A 22,139-nucleotide genomic window follows, 5' to 3' on the forward strand; every position below is an offset into this window, starting at 1 on the left:
AAGGAATCCTCACACAGGACATTTCTGTTTGATGTATGTAGTAACCTGGGAATGGTGCTCTTAGATACAGCTGCCACTTCTCACATAGACATTATGAAGAGGAAGATGCTGTGCATGACTGGCGTGTGTCTCGTTGTAATATACTTCAGTTGGCTGCTCTCTATCTTCAGATTTAAAAAATCCTAAGTATTCAGCATTCTCGTGCATTAAAAAGGATCATACGAGACAATGAAGCAAGAATTTTAAATGTGAAAAAAATGTGAAACAGAAGAATGTAAACTCATAACATTTTTTAAAAGTGATTGAGATTTAGCCAGACATGACATGCCTTTGCAATAAGCCATTTTCTCTCAAAATCTGTGGTCTTATGGTATGTATCTTCTCTGTTCTTCTCAATTTCCTCCTCCTAGTCATAGTATTACCTAATTTAGCGAATTCCAATAATTAAAATCATCAGAGAGTACAAGTTTTATTAATTAGAACAATGTTTAGAAGTACTTTAAAATTTGGTTAGCTGATCTTATTCTATTATGAAAAAGTGTCTTGATAAGGTATTCCTACATCTAGCTACTGTAGATAACTGCTATGTTTTCTGGAGGTGTATATTTGCAGTGTATTTTGTGTGTTGTCCTCTGAAGCCTAAGTATCTCTTTTTTGATTGCACTTCCAATGCCTAGAGGCAAACATAGTTAGTTGTTCTTAGTGCTCTCCATCTCCCATCTTTCCTACTGAAATACGCCACTATGCTTCTTGATAATCTAACTTAATACTGGATTATAATTTCTCCATAATTGTTAACTATCTTTTACCTGGATTGATTTCAGATAAGTTAGCTTTATTTTTCTTTTAAGTGGCTAATCTCTAACAAAGTAGTAGTTCCTATTTTGGTGTCGATTTGAGGTGGTTTGCTACTTAATTTAAATCTAAGGGAAAAACAGATATAAAGATCATTCAGAAGATTAATGAAATTTTACTCACTCTTTTCTATTTAGGAGCATGTTAAAATATCGTTATTTCCAATATGCAAAAATGCAAAACTGAACATCTTAAAAGCTGTTCTATTTTAGCTTTCCTTCCCTCTTAAGTGGAAAAACAAAGTCCAAATTTGAAGATTTTTCCCCCCCCTTTCTCTTCTTTTTGTCATATGTAGGTAATCTAAGTTCAAAACATCTTACTAAAATGCTTGGCAAATGACAGCAAAGATTTCAGTTGTGGTTTACTATTAAACCAAATTTTGGCCTTCTCTCTGGAAATTGCTGTCTTAGGAATCTGAGAACTACGATTGTGAAAATGTTTTCCAAGCAACAAATATTTAGTGTCACATTAGAAGACTCCTGCTTTAAATCGGGACTGGCTTTGGCTATTTACAGTCAAGTAACCCTCCTCCAAGGTATACTGGAAGATCTTGAGGTTTTATGTAAGAGGTGTTTGCCATGGGAGTTGGGTGTAATTTCCCCAGAGTAAATTACTTTTTTAAAACATGTAGTGGGTGGGAACAGTTGACCTCTATGACTTTAATTTAGGTGTTTTTGTTTGTACATCACTCCAGAGCAAATCGTTCCACTCTGGCCTTTTCTCCGGGTCACTTTTCTGCTGGGCTTGCACTTGTCTCAGGCCAAATAAATTCACGTTGAGATCCTCAAGGTTGAGACTTAGGCTTGGCTAAGTAGTTTTGCATAGCACATTAATCAGAAAGAAATAACTGCTCCTTCAGCTACACAGCTGCAGATGTGTAGAAACCATTTTTCCCCCACATGATTTGCCCTTCTTATCTTCAAAGCCTACTTTTGCATAAGAAACATCTCAGTTAAAATGAATGGAAAGCCTTTGCTATATTCAAAGTAAAGTGTTAGACTTTTGTGCATATTTTCAAATTAATTTCTAAAGGGCCTTAATGTAGACAATAGTAATACTTTTTCATTAAAGGTTTAGATAACACCTCTTAATAAATTTCAAAAAAAAATACTATGCAAAGAGATACCACAGATGGCAAACTTTTATAATCTAAAATGTTTATAAAAGTATAAAAATAAATTAGAAAAATTAAACTCACAAATATATATATGATGGTTAAACAACCTTAATTTTACATTTGTATAAAATATAAGTGAAAACTGTCTGAATGATGGTGGTGACTAAAATCCCATCTGGTGCAGCATCAGAACTATTCCTATGTTCGATTTTTGGTTTTAGCATTTACAATATAATGTGCAGATTCCATTTAGCAGGATACATTATAGTAAAGAAGGAGCAATTTTGTAGATTTAGCAGTTTCAAGTACTTTTGACTGGGCTGTTTCTAAAATCACTCAGCGAAAGAGTCTATTCACATTTTGTTTCTGCTGAGAATCAGACATATTAGGCTTCATAATCCTGTCACTAAGGTGTCTGTTTTGTTTATAATTATAAATAAAATTTTAACCCAAGCATTATTCTTAAAGGAAAATATTGTAACAGAGGAAAGTGCTGCTTTATAAAGGCATTGCAGAAATCTTTACAGACTGCGGAAACTGTAGAAGTAACAACACAGGAAAACAATCATATTTCTCCTACAGATAAAACTAAAGATTTCAGGCCCCTTTACGATAAAAACATTTTATCAAATATTGGAAAAATGATTTGCATCCTTTCCTGGCATTGACAGATTAACCTAGTTTCCTAAAAGCATCTTCAAGTGCTTCTTTAGCATCAGTTACAAGATCCTTCAAGAACACAAACAGTACTGTTAGGGTGGTAGAGAGTTTGGGGACAGGTAGCTGGGAGAAGACTGGGATGGCGAATACATAATAGCATGAAGGGATTAGACTTAATTTTCTGATGTTCTAGAGAACATAAATAGGGTAAATGAAAATTATGAAGTAGTAAGTTTTTACTATTTAGGCCAGACTGTTTAGAAGTAGTGAGTTACCCCCAGGTAAGGAGCATGTCCTCAAAGGCCTTCCTGCATTGGTTGGAGGCCTTACCTTACATTAGGGTTCCTCTGAGCCAGTGATGGCAAAGGAAAAATGACTGTGCAGGCTGGGCTGTGGAGAGAGTTTGCCTCATCCAAAGGGGGAAACCACTACTGAGATTCCCCTGATGGCAGCCGTGAAGGAAGGAATACTGGGAATTGGCTGAATCTCCTCACTTTGCAAGGGAAGAAAAAATCTGGATTTTTATGTGAGATCTGCTTATTAAAATGTTAGCAACTAAGGAAAGTATTTTAAACACCAAAAATTATTTGCAGGCCAAAATTGGCCTGCCAAATTGAGACCTCTGATTTTAGTCCAATAACTTCAATTATAAAATGAAATGATAAACCTAAAGTTATACAGTTATGACAGTTAAGAGCTGGTTCCCAAAATTTTCGTTGTGTTTTCTTGCTTATTATACCTGGGCTGTGTACTTCAGGGCCTGTGAAGAGTCCCCAGTTCATTTGTTTCCTTTTTTCCCCTAATTATTCTTAAATTCGTTCACTGCCTGGCAGAGTTTGTAAGCCTGACTTCTTTCCTTCCCCTCTTTCCCCTCCACCCATTTTATTTAAAGGAAAATAGAATGAGGGGAAGAACCTCTTTAAAACCTGAGCTCTATCCATATGCCCAGCACTATTAGGTACTTTCCATATAGTATCTCATTTAATGTCCCAACTGTACTGTTAACTTCTTATAGCAGAGGAAACTGAGATTTAGAAGCATCAAGAAACCAGTCAAGAGTGTCATGCAATCCAGGTTTTTAGCCCACTGTATCACACTGGCTCCCTTTACTTGAAGAGCTGTAATGATGACCACACAATAGAAAGTTTGGAGCAAAGCTTTTCTTTTTATTGCAGTTATTAGTGAAAGTTACACTTCAAACTGAAGCTAAGCAACATTAAAACCATTTAGAAAAAAAAATCAAGGATTTAAAAACAAATACAACATAGAACCCTTCCAATAATGCAGAATGGCAGAACAAAGAGGAGTGGTTCTGTCACAGGACATTTTAGTGACAGTTTGGCTCAGAAAGAATGATGACAATTTCTTTAACAATATATTGTAAGTTACTGAACTGCTTAAAAAGCGGCTTCTTCAAGCTTCTCAATCTCAATCCTAATTTTTTTGTAGTAATTTTTTGGGGAAGATAAATTAACGAAAAGTAGAAAATTTACTACCAAACTTTAAATACCAAAAAAAGTACTTTTGTTTATTTGCCTTCTGCTCATAATTATATATAGTCTTCAAGGAATTAAGATGACAGTAAAATCCAAAGCCTGGCCCCCAAGTACACAGTGATAGGATTCAGCATTTGGTATTTCTGATTATACAGTGATTACATATATATCATAGATTTGCCCCCACTCCCACCATACAAAGTTCCAATTTCCTCTTAATAAAATATGCCAGTCAAATTTAGTATCATTCAAGATCTTATCTGGTCCTATAGCATATTACAAATTCAGACTCACTCCACTGTTTTAACTGATGTTACTGTATAACCAAACATTGACAAAGGAAGGCTTATAGACAAACATTTTGAAATTCTGCAGTCTTCAAATTACTACAGTAAATTGTTCTTACTTATGAAAAGCCAAGACAGGGTCGGGAAGAAGAAGGAAGAGGTTTGAGAGTCTCATTATTTTACCATGCTGAAACTTGGTATCAGTAGAAATATTTGGCAAGAATAGTTAGTGTGGAAAAGGAGGATGGAAAAAAAAGAAGTTACTTTGATTTTATGTAATAATTCAGTTTCAAAACATACTGATATCGACCCTCAAAAATAGTTCACATCTGCAATACAAATAGGCACACACGGTCAAGATGGTTAAAAAGTAAAATTTAAAAGGCTATTTGCCCACCTGTAGGACATCTGCAGGTGTCCCCACCCTCTCCACATGTCCTACATTTACATTTTACTTTTCAGAAAAGCCCCTTTAAAAAGAGTGCTATTTCCTCCTCCATTACTTAGTTGTTGTTGTTGTTTTTTTTTTTTTAAAGCAGCAATTATCTAAACTGGGAGCAGTTAGCAACGCTTTAGGGGTGTGCATTTGTGTGTAATATAAATATTCTCTAGAGTGAGTGGTCAGATCACACTGGAATGGTTATATTACAATTTTAGTCCCCCAAACACTAAAGAAACATATTTTTTTCTATACAAACTTATGTAATAGACAGTGTTATAAACACAGTACACACACACACACACACACACACACACACACACACACACACACACACACACACACACACCACTGCTTCCCACAGCCTATGAATGCATCCGTATACTAATCTACAAGAATGATCTTTATTCACGAGATACACTAATACTTTTACGGGTCCATAATTGAAGAGAGACATTAAAGCTACAAATTACTGCAAAAATTGTTTAAAAGTATTCCTGATATATCAATGCTCTTAGCTGTCTCACTCAGCAAGGTGGATTTATTTTCCGAGCATGAATCTCCCCAACTTTTTACTTCTAGTACCTGCAATTCTTCTTATCCTATAAAACTAACACAGACACCACCTATGTTAGATGAGTTAGAAAATCCCAACTGCTTGCACAAGGGGAGGTCAGCATCTATAGAGATAAAAAATAAATGTTGAATGTATTCATACCCTGTGTACCTAAAATGCATTATTTTTCTTAAACAAAAACAAAGCCAAAAACTCGTCTGCTGCAACAAGGAATTGCTTACACAACCCGTGGTGATGTGCCCTTTGTTATTTTCTAGAAACAAAAGCATCCTCTCCCCAGGAAAATGGAGAAGGCTACTGAAATGTAAGGTCTGCCCACCACCCACGAAGATATCAGGCTGCCTGATAGCACCTGCAGATGCTCAGAACTGAACTAAAATGAAGAAAAAACTTACTATATTTTATCTTTTACAGACATGGTAATTGGAAAGCAAGGTTCAACTCTCAAAGAGATGAGTGAAATAAGCACACTTCCCTCCTTCAAACCTAACCCCTTACTCCAAAACAATGTACCAAAAATCCACTAAGAAACAAAGGGGTAACTATCTGGTTGTATAACTGCCTCTGATGCCAGCATGTAGCGAAAATGCCTGAAAGGCAAAAGGCAAAGTTACTTTCTGATTATCTAATGGTTTCTCCACATTAATCTACCTCAAAATACAATCGCAGCTGCCATAGCACCACTAAAAGGAGTTTGGTTTTTGAAGTTACACTTTGCCAAGGATTATTATAAAGAAAAACTGTGCACTGAATATCTAGCAGGGGAGAAAACAAGAACAGGATACATTTGTAAGTGAACACCATACCACAATAAGGCCCAAGTTTCTCTCATACTTGTTTGGTAAAATGATCTATGGTAATTAAAGATACTTTCATAGAGGCCAACTAAATGAACCATTCATACGACAAGATTATATTATCTTGAACTTCTGAAGAGCTTAAGCACTGTCACAAACATCATCCTATTCTTACAGCAACTTTGTGAGGTAGGTGAGGGCAGGTATTATCACTACCATTTTACATGGAGAAACTAGGCACAAAGAGATTAAGAGAATTGCCCACCGACACAGCGCATTAGTGGCACAGTGCTGACTCAACTCCAAGTACACTCTGAAAGGCAACAAGTTTTCAACAGTCTTTCTCCACTTGTGGTCTTCTGAAAGTTCCTATGTTTGAAAACACTTTGTGCCTTCTTATTTACAGCTCAGGCTCGACTAGGAAATGTGTTAAAACATTTTAATGTTTTGCACACACCAAGAGGGATATGTGAGATATAGCTAACTGAAGTCTGAATGAATCAATATGTAAATTAAGAGGAAAGAACAGTCTAAGTGTTCATTCAGTATTTTTACGTATCTAAGAAGACAAATGTCAGAATAAAAGTCGCAAACCTTTTTAAGTTTAAATGAGACTGATTCATTAAAACCAGAAGCTGTATTAATTTTCCTTAAGAATATATGGGGATCTCGGTTGCAGAAGAAATATTACTTTCAAAAATGATTTTCTTTGATCACTTTGCTATAACATATTTCAGATATATATTCTTTCCACATTATCACTCTATAGCTAGCAAAAAATTCTATGGCTAGAAATCATACCTGCAGCATTAACACTTTCACTCTTAATTCTCTTAACCAAGTTAGGGTTTCCTTCCATCTACAATAACTAAAATTACATTCTAGTGATTCTCCTTATATATATATTTTGTTTTATGCCTCTTATTTTTAACAGAGAGAGAAAGAGAGAGAGAGAGAGAGAGAGAGAGAGAGAGAATGTGTGTGTGTGTGTGTGGGGGTGGGGGGTGGGGGGTAAGAACTGCACAATTCATAAATGGTATAAAACGACCAGTTATATTACAAAACGGAATGGCACTCAACTAAATAAAAGAATGGTATGTCAAAGAAAAAACTTTAGAACCCAAACATGAAGAAAGTGCTCAAGGAGTCTCTCAATCAAGCTGTAACTTATCACATGTGATCCTCCTTCTCCAAGAATTTTAAAGACTCTATTATTTACTTGTAGTAGAAATTCTATATAAACTGCCTCTAAATTTCCTTTTTTTCTTTTTTAAAAAGGAGAAAGAGGTTGTACCCTGGGCTAAGAAATGAGAAAATGCCTGCAAAATTTTTAAAGAATCTTATAGGGACAAACTATGAGATTTCAGTTACTGCTTGCTATTCCTAATTTCTGAATTAGGAAAAGAACACGTGCACATTCGCAGGGTCATTATCAATAGTATGAGACCATTCACTTTCTGTGAAACACGGAGATATTTGCAGTTAATTACCATTGGAGAGCCAAGTCTCTTGCTACTAAAACCAAAGCTTCCTCTTTTTAAATTTGGGGCCAAATTGAGTCCATTAGCTTGGCTGGACTGTCTATGTTAGGCAAAATTCCCCCTTCATTACAACCTACCACTGTTTTTCCTGAACCTTTCACCAAAAACGTTTTCGTTACAGAAAAGACTATTTTGTAAGGCCCTGCTTGGTGTAGTCTATGTAAAGGGAAAAGGGAGACAGGCCATGTTGATAGCAACGCCATGGCTCTATTTAAGGATAACTACTTCATTTAATTTCTTTATTATAATTCAGAAGCAACTTCCAAGACTCAAATTTAACAGGAATAGATGCAGCTTTATATTTGGGACAACAACATGAAATAAACTCAGGTTAGAGAGTACTCTTCTTAGGTTTCTTCTGTAGGTTCAAATAGCAACTGTCACTCTTTTACAATGTGGTTGTGAGAACGTGACAAATATTAAACAAATATTAAACTGTAAGGTTCTGTCCAAGGATCCTAGCAAAGAAACCTTTTCTTTGTTCTCTCCTTACCACATACTCTCACAATCCCACCAGTCCATTTCTTTACAAAGACCTTGTTTTCACAGGTTCTTACGATACAAAGATAGAGTCACATCTGCAACATCTTTGTAGAGTCTTTCCTTCTTTGGTTCTAAAAATATTATTAAAGGGCCAAATTAAGGGATATCTGTTTGTTTGTCCTTCAAACTAAAGCCATGAAGTAAATAAAGATGGAAAGACTTAGGCGTTAAATATCAGAGTAATCTCCCTCTTTAGTTTCTGGCACAATCTCTTAAACTTCAAACATAAAATTATAGATATACATAGAGTCAATTTTTGGATGTAATAAAACCAAAAAAAGGAAAGTTCTAATGACCTATACTCCCATCTGTTTTCTACTCATATAAGAGTGTTCATGACAGTTCTTTTTTTTGGGATGAACTATTACTTAATGCACAAATATTTCTTTCTTAAGAGGTGGCATGTGACTATAAATGTAAACTAAACACAGATAAGTCACCAAGTACTTCACCACAGTAATTTAGTACTGATGACAGGTACCTTGATTTTCGGAGCCAACCAATTAAAAGAGCAAAAAAGGCTCTACATGTCAGGTTCCGATGACCTTTCAGAAGAAAAAAAAAAAAAAGGGACTATTTCTACTTGAAGCTGCCTTAAAAAATGTTGGTCTATAAGAATTATATGCCTGTCAACCTAGGACAATGTTGAAACACAATTAATAAAACTATTAAAGTTATAAGGACAGTAAATACCGTTATGAGGGGGCATACGCTTACAACAAAAATATTTCCAACTTTTTGATTTTTATTTAGTAGCAACAAATTGCTATAACCAGAGTACCAATCTTCAATTAATACTCGATGTGGGGGTGAGGGAAGTAGCTCAGCATAGTACCTTATATATATCTATATAAAAACCACTGTAACTGCCATAAATGCAAAAAGAAATGATATGGCTAATGTCTATAAAAATCACATGCTGATTCATTTTAAGTTGTAAGTTTTTACATAATATAAAAATAACAATTTCCCAATTATAATTTCTTGAAACTTTCTCATTTACCCCCTTCTCAGTAGAAGAATAGATTATAGTATAGTAAAATGTCACACATTGAGCCCCAGTAATTTAGAATTTAAAACTCAGAGGATGGGGTAAAGTTTACCTTTTAATCTCTTACAGAAAAAATGGCTTACCTAGCAAATTCACAGTGTAAAAATACAAAGGAAATAGCTTATCTGTTTAAGAGAATTCGCCTTTTTTCACGTACCTTTATAAAAAATTAGTTGCCAATATAAATAAACTTGATATATTCATTAGGAAAATGGAGTGCCCATATATGCTTAAAATTAATATTCTATAATAATACTTTTCATTGCCTTCCAATTAATTCACATTAATAAATTACTACTTTGTTAAATTTTTAATTAACTGAAATACTACATGAATCAGTCTTTATCTGTAGCTCTACCTAGCCACTTAAACTATGTTTCTTCACTGATGCTCAGAGTTGAATCAGCTTCAAAGTATGCTAGGGAAAAGATCAGGGTACCAAATCTTCCATGTAATATAATTATAGGGAAAAAAAAATCCCATTTCAAGTCAATTATCAATGAGTTCTTGATCATGTGCTATTTGTTTTCCAGGCTTATAAAAATGGTATCATAATCCTAATGCTGGATGATGTGACCATTTAAGCAGCTTGAATGTAGCTGAAGTTAAAAAAAATATGCAACAATAATTTGACAGGTTGCCCAAGAAGTGCAGATCGGGTAAAATAAGTCCAATCTGTTAGTGTTAGTTTGTTACTTAAGGGAAAGAAATCAACTTACGGACAAGCCCCACCTTCCCTCCACGTTTAGAAATCTCTCTAAAGACTGTCTTTAATGCCCACTATATAAACAACATTAAATATTCTAAGTTAGAAAATAGTGTTAATGGTTTATTGGTAAAATCCAAACTCTAGACTTTATAGAATTAGTAGTTTGGTCGGAATATTAATATTCCATTTTAATCTTTGCTAATATTACAAAGAAAGAAGAAAAGCTAGAAATATCTATAAAAATAAAATACCTTAAAACCAACATCTAAGCAAAATATAAAAGTTACACACAAATTGCCAATAAATATAAACATCACAATACAAAAATTATTAAAAAAATAAATTCATAATTGCTATTAAGACATTATAAAAAATGAAAAAGCTTAATGTGCATGTATATTTGCAAACAGACGCAGTACACGCCACGCAATCAATATAATTTTACTATTATTATTACATAATGCAGCATACAAAGTTACTGAGGTGTGGTGTTTTTTGTTTGTTTTTAGTCTATTCTTTTCTGGAGGAATGCTCACCAAATTCACAAACAAGAACTGGTGAGGTGATCATTTACTGTGTTTACTGCTTCCTAATCTGGGGGAAAATTGCCTTCTGGTAGATTACTAAATTTCTAATAAGTATGAATGGTCCTGCTATTCTCCTTCTATTTTATTTTTCCAAAGTCCAATTTTGCATGTTCTATTTCTAACTAACTGATTATACCCTTTAGATACACTGTCATTGTTTTTCATAGTTCCTCCATTCTAAAAAAAAGAGAATCATTTAAAATGTTTCTTAGTTCTTAAAAAAGAAAAATTCCCTAAAGATAGAGACATAATCATTTTACTTTTTCTCTTAAACTGATTTCCATGATTTTCATGATGACTTGGGTCTCCCTTTATAAGCAGTCTTCTTTAATAAAGATTATTTAGAAAAGGTTGCCAATAGGTATTTACAAAAGGGTCAATATATACTGGGGGCAAAAATAAAAAGGGACATAATTCCTGGCAAGTTACCTTTCCCTTTGGGCACTTTACCCATACTTTTGTTAAAAAGTTAAGCAGACTTCCTGTTTCATGTGCCTTATAGATTACCTTCAACATAGCTGAGAACTGAAAGCGTTAAAAATTTTGTTTTTAAACTTACAAAATACATTTGGTGAGTATTTACCTAGATACTTTACCAAAGAAAAGCTTTACCGTCATTCCCTGGGACCAAATTCAGGACAACAAATAACATTATTTATATGAAACTGTCTAACTCTTAGAGTTCTAAAATAATTTATCTTTAAATTTTTTAGCCTCATACTATTTGAAAAATAAAAATCTACAGCACCATCTTCTGAAAAGGCACTTTCTAAGAACCACCTTGCTTTAAAACATGATTAAAAAATTTAATTCAGCATCTACCCTGAAGAACATCTTTTGCTTTACTGAGATCCTAACATAGATACAACATTAGATTTTGGTTACCTCAGACACTGATATCAAAAAGAAAGGGAGACCAAAGGCTGGTTATATGATTTAACAAGATCTTCATTTTGTCACACTGCTGCCTGATACTTTAACAGGTTTCTCAATGGTAAATCTCAACCCTCCCTGTTAAATTTATTATCTTTCTATTTTTAATGCAAATTAGAACCTTTAACTTCTATACTTTAAGAGTAAAAGATTCTTGAGGCTTAAGCGACAACGTAAAAAATCTAGAGTACTATCTTTGATGGGTAAAGAAAAATAAAACTCAACTATCAGTAGATAATATTAGCACAAGCCTTCACCATTATATCTTAGTTAAAAGAAATTATTTTGACCGACATGGAAAACTATAGACAGAAATGTACCATTTTTAAAAGTAGGAAAAAGTAAAAAATATTTTTCCCTTTGTGAGATCGATCGATCTATCATCTATCTAGAGACAGAAAGATACAAGTGAAGCGAGAACAGAGAAAGATATTGATTTTTTTTCCTCCTGGGAATCAGCTTCGGTTTTACTAATCATAGTATCATTTCTAACATTGCCAATGATCAAGAATTTCTTAGTATAAGCAAGAAGTTTTTTTAAAAAAAGATCTTTTGGAGAAAATTCCCACTTTCACATTTCTGAAGTACTGATTTTACCCATTTTTTCTTGGCTTATTTTTGACCTATAGAATCACAAAAGTGCTTTATATGATCAAATGGGAGAGAAATAGGAAAATACAGACAGACTCTAGAATCAGGGTTATACGGCCATGCAGGAAGGCCTACTTTGATATAAAGTCTCCCAACTATTATTATTGAAGCTTTAAGACATCTACAAATTCTCAAAAAGAATGAAAAGGATTAAAACTTCATAGGGATAAAAAAAAAAGCCAAAATAAAGATGCCAGGCCAATGAAGCTTGACAGATAACTCATAAAAGGTAATTTAAGTAGTAAGTTACTGTTAGGGACAACTTGTCTTTAAAAGTTTTCAATAGGAGAACCTCTAAGATGATGAGTGAAGCAAATATTTAACTCAGGTTTTATGATACTGAATAAAAATTATGCAGAGTTGTCAGTTAAGCTTCTTGGCAAAACATTCCTATCAAGTTTGAAATAGCAAGACTACAAAATATTCTAGCTAAATCCAAGTGGCTGGCTTCACTGATTTCATTAAAATTACCCCCCCCTGGCGAATTCATGTAAGCCTCTGAAAACATCCACCAAATTCCTTTTAAATAACGGTCTCTAATTCCTGGCCTATAATCCATCTAATTACTTCAAATCTATTACTGGCACTCTGAGTGTTCTTTTCTTTAAACACTGAGATGCTCTGCCAGCTATTTCTACTGAATGGCAACTAAGCTTTTATTTCCTTAGACATACCTTAAGTTTGTCATGACTAAGTTTGTCATACTAAAATCCATTTTAAAGTAAATATACAAGTAAACATTAGGCAGTGGTGGGTCATCAGAGAACCTTGTTTGAAAAACTAGTATAGCTTTTTAGAGGGTAAGAGATCCTATTTTAGAATTTAGAGATGAATTTTTATCAAGTACCTTCCAAGACACCCAGTCTATTTCTACCAGAGTCCCTTCTAGACTCTCTTCTAGGAAGAGAAATAAATAGGCTACACACAGAAAGATTTCCATAGAAGAATATTTTTTTCTGATAAATTTGTTAAAAGATAAAATATTAAGAAAAAATAAAGGGCATCTTTACTTCTGTGAAAATATGCCAAAAACCAGTACTGAAGAGGTTGATGTACCCTTTTTCAAAACTACTAAAGTAAAAATCCATTTCTAAAACAAAGAAAGAGCATCCTGATATTATATTTAAACTAAAATGGTAGCACCCTTTGTTACCTTGATATTTCATGTTCTTGATCTCATTTAGGAAAAAAAGGGCAGGGGGGATGTCTAACACTAGCCTTGAATCCTGCTCATCTCCTTATTGTTTAGTGCAGTAACTGTCAGACTCTACTTAAATAAATATAGCAGCTACAGTATTATAAATGTATGGTCCTCAATGCCAGTAACTTGATACTGTAATGTAACAACATGTATCAGCACTTTACATAGACACATTTGCTATCCAGAATATACATTAAACTCCCAACTCTTCTTCACATGAAAATCAATTGTATCAGTTGCTGGGACTAATATTTTAAAGTCACTCTTACACATCATAGAAAGCATCAGAACAAATTTAGCATTTGTTATATAGTCAGTGAGCAAGGGCAGAACAGAAAGATCTTTACTGAATTTCAAGGCCATTAAATTCAAAACAACTTTTTTAAAAAAATAAAAAAGATCAGGAATTCTACACTAGAAATGCAATAATAATTAAAAGAAATTTCAAAAAAGTATTTCCCTCTCAGTCTTTTATCTTAAAATTCTAAGCACAGGTTTCTTGTAATTAAATTTGATTACCAATTTGTTAGTAAGCAAAATAGAAATATACACATTCTTTCTAGTTAACCAACCTTAAACTAGTAATGTTGAAACTGTAAGAAAGAAACCCTAAAAAAGAACTCACTTCAAAGGTAAAGCTTTATATTGAAAAATTTTTTTTTCCTCTGTAAAAGTCCTTCTAAATAGATTTAAATTATGGGCTTCACTCAAGTGCATGTGAAACTAAGTAACTGAAAATTAAGTAAAGCAGTAAATAGGGAAAGGATATCTACAGTTCTTCCCTGGACCCTAAAGTTTCCCACATGAATCTGTGCAACTCCCATTAATAAAAGATGTTTTACTCATACTGAATGAGCATATGGCAATCAAGTTTTTACCACGTAGGATACACCATTTTCTCTCGTCCATGTTCTGACTACTACAGTCAGTGAAATTTCAATGTAAAAAAAACATACATGCTTTAAAGGACTTTTTGGAGGAGGTGGGGGAAGGTTGGAAGAAAAACGTATATACTATACAAATATTACTTCATGTAAAGGGCTTTGAAACAGTGTTGTAAATTACATTTCAGACATTTCAATATAATAAACATACAAAATACAGTACTTAGTTTTCTGGCAGGGGGATAAAAGATTTCATACCTGTTGGAGGACATGGGCTCAGGTTTTAGGCTCAAAATACAGTAAATTGGCAATAAGAGTGGGTTATAGGTAAGAGAGAAACTGTAGAACTAATCCATTCGTTTTCATGAGCAGATGGAATTCCAAAAGGTTAACAACAATGCCCACTGGAAACAATCTGTAATATTTATACTCTGAACCAGTGCAAAAAAAAAATAATAATAATAATTAAAATGCATTTTCATGAGTCACAAAGTGCAAAGCTCCCCTGAATCCAATGTTACTGGTGAACTTGGTTTTGACAACTTCATAGTACTTTTTAATACCTTAAAGTGAAATAATTATATAATGAAAGTTTTGCAAAACTTTTTTCCACATTTCACTGACTTAGCGCATTTAAAATAAAGTCTTAACTTCCTTTGTCACCATAACCCTAATTTTAAAAGGAAAGTTACACTGGTAATAAATAAGCAAAAAAAAAAAAAAGTTTAAATGGCCACATTTTCCTGATTAATTTTAGTCAATGAAAATGGGAATGTAACCAGTATGATTCTTCAATAAACATAATTTATTTTCAAAAAATTTAAATACTTTATAAATTTTCATCTATCGTGGTCATATCTTAAATCAAAATTCAACTTTATTTTTAATATTCAAGGTCAGACTTATCTAGGATATTAACTTCCTTCATTTTCATTATGATTTTTAAAGACATGCTTGAGACTTGAAAATTACAAAACTTTCCTTCTGAAATTAAGGCTGTATTACTTTGCCCTTTTAAAATTATGAAGGTGCCTGTTTCTTCCACTATCTGTGATAAAAACATCAAACAGACACAGCTTTCCTTTAAAACTGCTTATTGCACTAAAAGATAGCAAAAACAAGTTGTCAGTTCTTAAAATAAACATGATTATTTCTATAAAAGATGTTGCCAATATGGTTCTATAATTATTAAAACACTATTCTAATAAATAGAAAAGAAAAGGAAGCTATACTTCAAAACACATACATATATGTTTATATATATACAAACATATATATAAAAATATATATATGAAAAGCACATTAAGGTATGAGAGGCAGCAAGTAAACTAGCAAAAAAAAAAAAAAAAAAAAATTAAAAATACCTCAACAATCCCTTCTCTCTTGACCCAACTTCAGAGGCCTCAACCCTATTTTGTTCTAATCATTTAAAATATTTACTCTTCATAAAAGCTTTTAGAGATTTCCATGTATAACCCATAGAAACAAAAGGCTTTAGAATACACATCACTTATAGAGAGAAAGAGTTAAACTTTTGACAAGGTTTTATATTTATAGCAGCTTTAACAAACTCACTAAAGAAAAAGAATAGTTTAGGTTGCTACTGCTTATGTACACATTGCACAAATGGCAAATGTAAATTTGGAGGGGGCAAACACAAACTCTCATAAAACCATATATATATAAAATAATTTTGTTTCTTAAGAAAGCAATATCGAGTTGAGGGCTCAGAATTGTGTATGAGACAAGAGACAGGAGAGGGTGTGCAAAACAAAACAAAAAAGTCTAGTTTGCCATGCTTCATATTCAAATGAACCAGATACATGAACATTTGAATGTCACTGGTAGCATCAGGGGAAAAAAATGTAGGCGATGAAGGCAAGGGAGGTAGAGAGAGAAATAAAAGTGGTGGTGGGAGGATAATAAAAGGGAAAGGAAGTTCCCCAATGGAATGAACTATAAAATATATACAAAGAACATATATATCTATTATAAATGTAGATCCAGATATATATGCATATGAAGTATATATGTATATATTTAAAATATACAGATACCTTTTACAATACATGAATGCACATTAATTTTTTTGCACACACAATTGTGAACAATCACTGATTATTCATGTAGGTGTTTTTTTTTAAACCATCATTTACCTTTTCTTTACTTTTTTTTTTTTTTGCAAAGATAGTTGTGCTGCCAAGCAACTTGAGGTAAAGGCATTAAAAGGGTTAGACTACAAAGAAAGTGAAAACAAAACATTGGCGATACTTCCTACAGGAGACCGCACAAAAGCGCTGTTGGCTGGTTTCATATTGCATAATAGTGCTGTGTTCCTTGATGAAGTAAACAATCTTACTTGTATCAACATAAAAATCAGACCCTGGTCCCCACAGTGTTGGTTTCTGTATGGCTGCAGGCATCCCCACTCAACGAACTCCACTGGAAACACGTTGTATGTCGATTCATCTTTCAGTTCTTCCTCTCAGAGAATAATCTTGGACTTTTTAAGCAAAGTACATTGTGCGTAAGGTATCTTGGTGAATCTGTACAGCCTTGGCAAGAGCTTGTGGATCTCGCCCATTGCTCTGTCCTGAAACGTGACTTCCTTCAGCACTGTAAGAGAATTGATAATGAAAAAGCAAGGACCTTCGACTGAGATTACTCTACCCAGAAAAGCTAACAATTAGAATCGAAGGACAGATAAAGAGCTTCCCAGACAAAAAAAGCTAAGTGAGTTAATCACCACCAAACCAGTATTAGAAGAAATGTTAAAGGGACTGACTACTTTCAGAAAAAAAAAAAAAAAGATAAAAACTATGAATAAAATGGCAATGACTACATATCTATCAACAATTACTTTATATGTAAATGGATTAAATGCTCCAATCAAAAGACACAGGGTGGCTGAATGGATAAGAAAACAAGACCTTTATATATGTTGCTTACAAGAGACACTCCAGATCGAAAGACATACACAGACTGAAAGTAAAGGGATGGAAAAAGATACTTCATGAAAATGAAAAAAAAAAAAAAAAAGCTGGGGTAGCAATACTTATACCAGTTTAAAACAAAGGCTATAAAAAGAGTCGAAAAAGAACCCAGTAAACCCACTTCTGGGTATTTATCTGAAAAAGCTCAAAACACTATTTTGAAGGGACATGTGCAACCCATATGTTAATCACAGCATTAATTACAACAGCCAAGATATGGAGGCAGCCTGGGTGTCCATCAATGGATAAATGGATAAATAAAGAGGTGGTACATATATACAATGGAATTTACTCAGCCACAAAAAAGAATGAAATCTTGCCTTCTGCAATGACACGGATGGACCTAGAGGGTATTATGCTGAGTGGAGTAAGTCAGACAGCAAAAGGCAAATGGCATATAATTTCACTTATATGTAGAATCTAAAGAACAAAACAAATAAACAATACAGAAGCAAACTCATAGATACAGAGAACATTTTGACGGTTGCCAGATGGGAGGGGTGTTGGCAGATGAGTGACAAAGAAGGGATTAAGAAGTACAAATTAGTAGTTACAAATAGTCATGGAGATGTAAAATACAGCATAAGGAATATAGTCAATATTGTAAAAACTATGTATGGTGTCAGATGGATACTAGATTTATCAGGGTGATCACTTCATAATGTATATAAATGTCTAACCACTATGCTGCATACCTGAAACTAATTTAATATTGTATATCAACTGTAATTGAAAAATAAAAAATTACTTAAAAGAAAATTGGCAATGAACATAAAAACAAACCCTATTCTGATGCAATAATTCTGAAAAATATTTGTTGTAGAAAATTTCAAAAATATTTTAAAAAATAGAGGCTGATATAATGTAGGAATTCACCCAGCTTCAATAATTAACTCAAGGCCAATTTTACTTCTCTCACCTGTCCAGGATTATTTAGAAGCAAATCCCAGACATATTATAATTTTATCAAAATATATATCATTTTTATTATCAATAATCTCTCTCTTGAGTTCATTTGGTAAAGCAATTAAATCACTAGATCATGCTATAAGCTAATATATCATGCTAATAAGCCTAGACTGCACATTTTAATGGGAACCCTTATCTTGGGCACTCAGTTCTGATTATCATTGTTTTTCACACGGATCATTGACTCCTCTAATAGCTTGTGGAATTTTAAATGGCAGTAGTTTATGGCAAACAGAGAGGCACATACTTACATTGGAAACATTTAAAGAAATTTCCCAAGAAAATCCTACATGCAGGCCATATTTGGATTTGGGTGAGAATCTGTATCTGTTATACAGCTTTTATATTACCTGTCATGTTCTTTGTCTACGAGATGATATCTGGCTCTGAATGCCACCAGGTGAGCATAATACGCTGGTGCAGGTATAGAAACAGATCGTGTACAGCGCACATAAGTGTGGCAGAGCTGGTAAGTTAGCAGCTGAAGTTCATCTGCATTAAAGCAGTTATCATCCCATAAAACATGATAGTGTGAAGGACGGCTGGTACCCTATAGAGAAGGCAGTGACACATTCTGTTGATTTCTAAACTTTTAAATAAATATTCATCACAGACTAAGTTATATAAAAAGCCAGCTTCGTACATTAGTGAAACATATTCTAATTGATAATAGATTAAAAAAAACCATTTAGTTGATTCTGGGCATATAGCCAAAAGAAGTGAAAGCAGGGACTTGAACAGATATTTGCACACCTGTGTTCAATTCGCAATATCCAAAAGGTGGAAGCAACCCAAGTATTCATTGATGGATGAATGGATAAACAATACATGGTCTATACATACAATGGAATATTCAGCCTTAAAAAGAAAGAAAAGTCTGACACATACTACAACATGGATGAACCTTGATGACATGCTAAATGAAATAAACCAGTTACAAAAAAGACAAATATTATACAATTCACTTATATAAGGTACCTGGAATAGTTAAATTTATAGACAGAAAGTAGAATGGTGGTTACCAGAGGCTGAGAGAAGGAGGGAATGGGGAGTTAGTGTTTAAAGGGTACAGTGTGTCAGGGAAGATGAAAACGTTCTGAAGATAAATGGTGGTATGTCTGCATAATAATGTGAATATATATAATGTGATGGAACTGTACACTTAAAAACAGTTAAAATGCTAAGTTATATGTTATGTATATTTTACCATATAAAAACACCAGAACAAGTACTTGAGCTCTTATGTATTAGTTACTATGTTAGGTATTACACATTCAAAGGAAAACAAAGTCAAAAGTTTCTTATCTTCTGGAAAACATAATTTGTAGAGGAGTAGAGGTGCTAGAGCACCTATAATTATAAAACAACTAATAAATGAAGCATACTGAAGGAAGTAATTGTGGGGGTAAGTCTTGGTTCTTTACTGAGTGGGGAATGAGTGAGATCTGGCCATTTTTGGGAGGTTAAGGTGAGGAGACTCTAGAGAGAATGAACCACCTTAACAAAAGCACAAGGTGCTTAATGTTTAATGGCGTATTTGGAGAATAGCTAATAGACTAGTATGAATAGAGTATGGTACATGAGGTGGAAAAGACGAAGCTGAAAACAAAGTTTAGAATCACACTGAATGACATGTTTAGGAATTTGGAAAACAATGATCAATTTTTTTTTTTTAAACGAGATTTTTTTAGGCGTGATGAGGTTGGAATTTTGTAAAAGAAACACCAGCAATAATATGGAGGATGGATTAGAAACAGAAAGAAACTGAAAGCAAAAGGAGTAGTCGGGAGGCTGATGCATTAGTTCTGGTGTTAGATAAAAGCATGAACTAAGGAAATGGTAGTGGCAAAGAAGAAAGATTAACTCATACTTTAAAAAATATTTGAGTATCATCTGTCAGACACTGTGTTAAGATTCCGGGGATAAAATTCAAATTATTATCAAATCTACCTCTCCCAAATTATATGTTTATAATGCATATATATAATGCATATAATGCATATATAATAATATTCACACATTCAATATTTACTGAACATTTAATATAGGCCATGTCTTGTATCAGGTGCCAGGCACACAGTAATGAATAAGACATGTATTCCAGAGACGAGACAGATAATATATAAATAAAACCACCAGAAATTAGGCTATAAATAGAATTAAATGGCTAAATACATTGGGGGAAATAGTCATTTTTTTAAAGATTCATAATGACCATCTGCATATCAGTGGTATCCAAAAGTTCTAGAGAAAAAAATCTGTTTAACCAGAATTTCCAAAATTTATTTGAACAGAGAATTTTTTTTCTCCTCTGTAATATTTATTAAAAAGTCAGAGCAGTAGTGTTCCTTGGGCTACATGGAGGTAAATGCTAGGTTTAAATATATACTCCAATGACATAGATTTTATCTCTAGGTCTTTTAAATTTTGTTTTGCTAAGTGACTACCCCCATGAAAATGTGTAACACTGACTGTAAAGGGGAGCAGATATAAGAACATAGATAAATGTGTGGGACAATAATTTAAAAGCTGTAAGAGTGAAACTGGGGTTACTGTATGTGAAGTGTATGAATATAAAGCTTTAAGATTCTGTCTACGGCCATACCACCCTGAACAAGCCCAATGTCTGATCTCGGAAGCTAAGCAGGGTTGGGCCTGGTTAGCACTTGGATGGAAGACCAGCTGCTGAAGGCATAAATAATAATAAATAAAGAAAATAAATTAAGAAATAAAGCTTTAAGATACAGCCGTACAGTAAGGTACATCTTCCTGAAATTTCTATTTCATCATTGGCAAGTGGCCTAAAACAGTTTTGGATGACATTCTCTCAGACATCTTAGGAATATGGATTCATTCTCTGCTGCTGGAACGTTTAGGAAGCATTCAATTAAAGCTCATGTTCTAAGTATAGCTAACGAATTAGCAAAAAGATTTTCTGAAAAGAAAAAAAAGACTCTTAAAATTATGTAACTTAAAGCTATAATTCCACAATTAAACTCTTTTACATGTTCAATAAATGTCAAAGTTTTCCATGAAGTAGTACCATAAAAAAGAAGCATATGTCAAAGGAACAATCAGGTATTTAAAATTTTTTTGAAGTTTTGGGTTAAGGACCCAGTTTAGAGAGAGTCCTTCTACTAAACTATTTATATTCTGGTATTTTCATAGGAATAAACCCCTGTCAAAGTAAGGCAGGGGAAGAAATTTATTTACTGAAATTCATCTAATTTCATGTGGAAACAATTTGGAGTGCAAAGAAAAGTATTTCTTTTTCTGAGATTTAAAAAATATACATATTAGTGGAAGTTCCTGAATTAAAACATTTCACCCAGAGCGTAGGCTTACCTGTATTCCAGCATGGCTACAGAGGTAAAAATCAAACTCATATGGGTGTGTAATGTCTGTATCAACTGTTGTTCCAGCTGGGATATTGCCACTCCTTCCAACCTAGATTTGTTTTGTCAAAGTTTAAACAAACAAGACAAATATAAAGAATGCATCTGAAAGCACTTTTAAAAATGTATAACTACATAGGCTGATCCCATGATTCACTTCTTTCAGCTTGAAATATTACTTAAGCAGGCATTATGAGCTGATCTTATTCTAGTTCTGGTCCCTATTCTTAATGTTGCTGTACATGAGAGCTGATAAACAACAGAGTTCTTATTTTTAGTCTCTTCTGATGCTTAGCTGGTAGTTGACACCAATATGGGTGGAAGACTTAAAAAGAATGTTTTTTCAAGTTACTTTAGGTGCTCTAATTTATGGTACCTGTGCACAGCAGGTACTCTTGATTGTGTAATTTATGAAAATTAACATTTTCCTTAGATAACACTATATTTTTAGAGA

At 33.5% G+C, this 22,139-nt stretch overlaps 1 protein-coding gene across 9 annotated transcripts in view; it reads right to left on the reverse strand.

Annotated features, from left to right (window-relative positions):
- Nucleotides 1-3,777: 3,777 nt before the first annotated feature.
- Nucleotides 3,778-22,139, reverse strand: part of AGO3 (argonaute 3, RISC catalytic component) — a 102,239-nt gene continuing 83,877 nt past the window's right edge. For all 9 annotated transcript variants that reach the window (XM_015598967.2, XM_006924245.2, XM_025041515.1 and 6 more), the window contains 3 exons: nucleotides 21,636-21,737; nucleotides 18,641-18,840; nucleotides 3,778-16,944 (listed from right to left, as the gene is read on the reverse strand). In XM_015598967.2, coding sequence (XP_015454453.1) covers nucleotides 16,836-16,944; nucleotides 18,641-18,840; nucleotides 21,636-21,737 — 411 coding nt within the window. In that variant the 3' untranslated portion in view covers nucleotides 3,778-16,835. The remainder of the gene's footprint in view (nucleotides 16,945-18,640; nucleotides 18,841-21,635; nucleotides 21,738-22,139) is intronic.

This window comes from Pteropus alecto, unplaced genomic scaffold (genome assembly GCF_000325575.1).
Source record: "Pteropus alecto unplaced genomic scaffold, ASM32557v1 scaffold39, whole genome shotgun sequence".
Classification (NCBI taxonomy): Eukaryota; Metazoa; Chordata; class Mammalia; order Chiroptera; family Pteropodidae; genus Pteropus; species Pteropus alecto.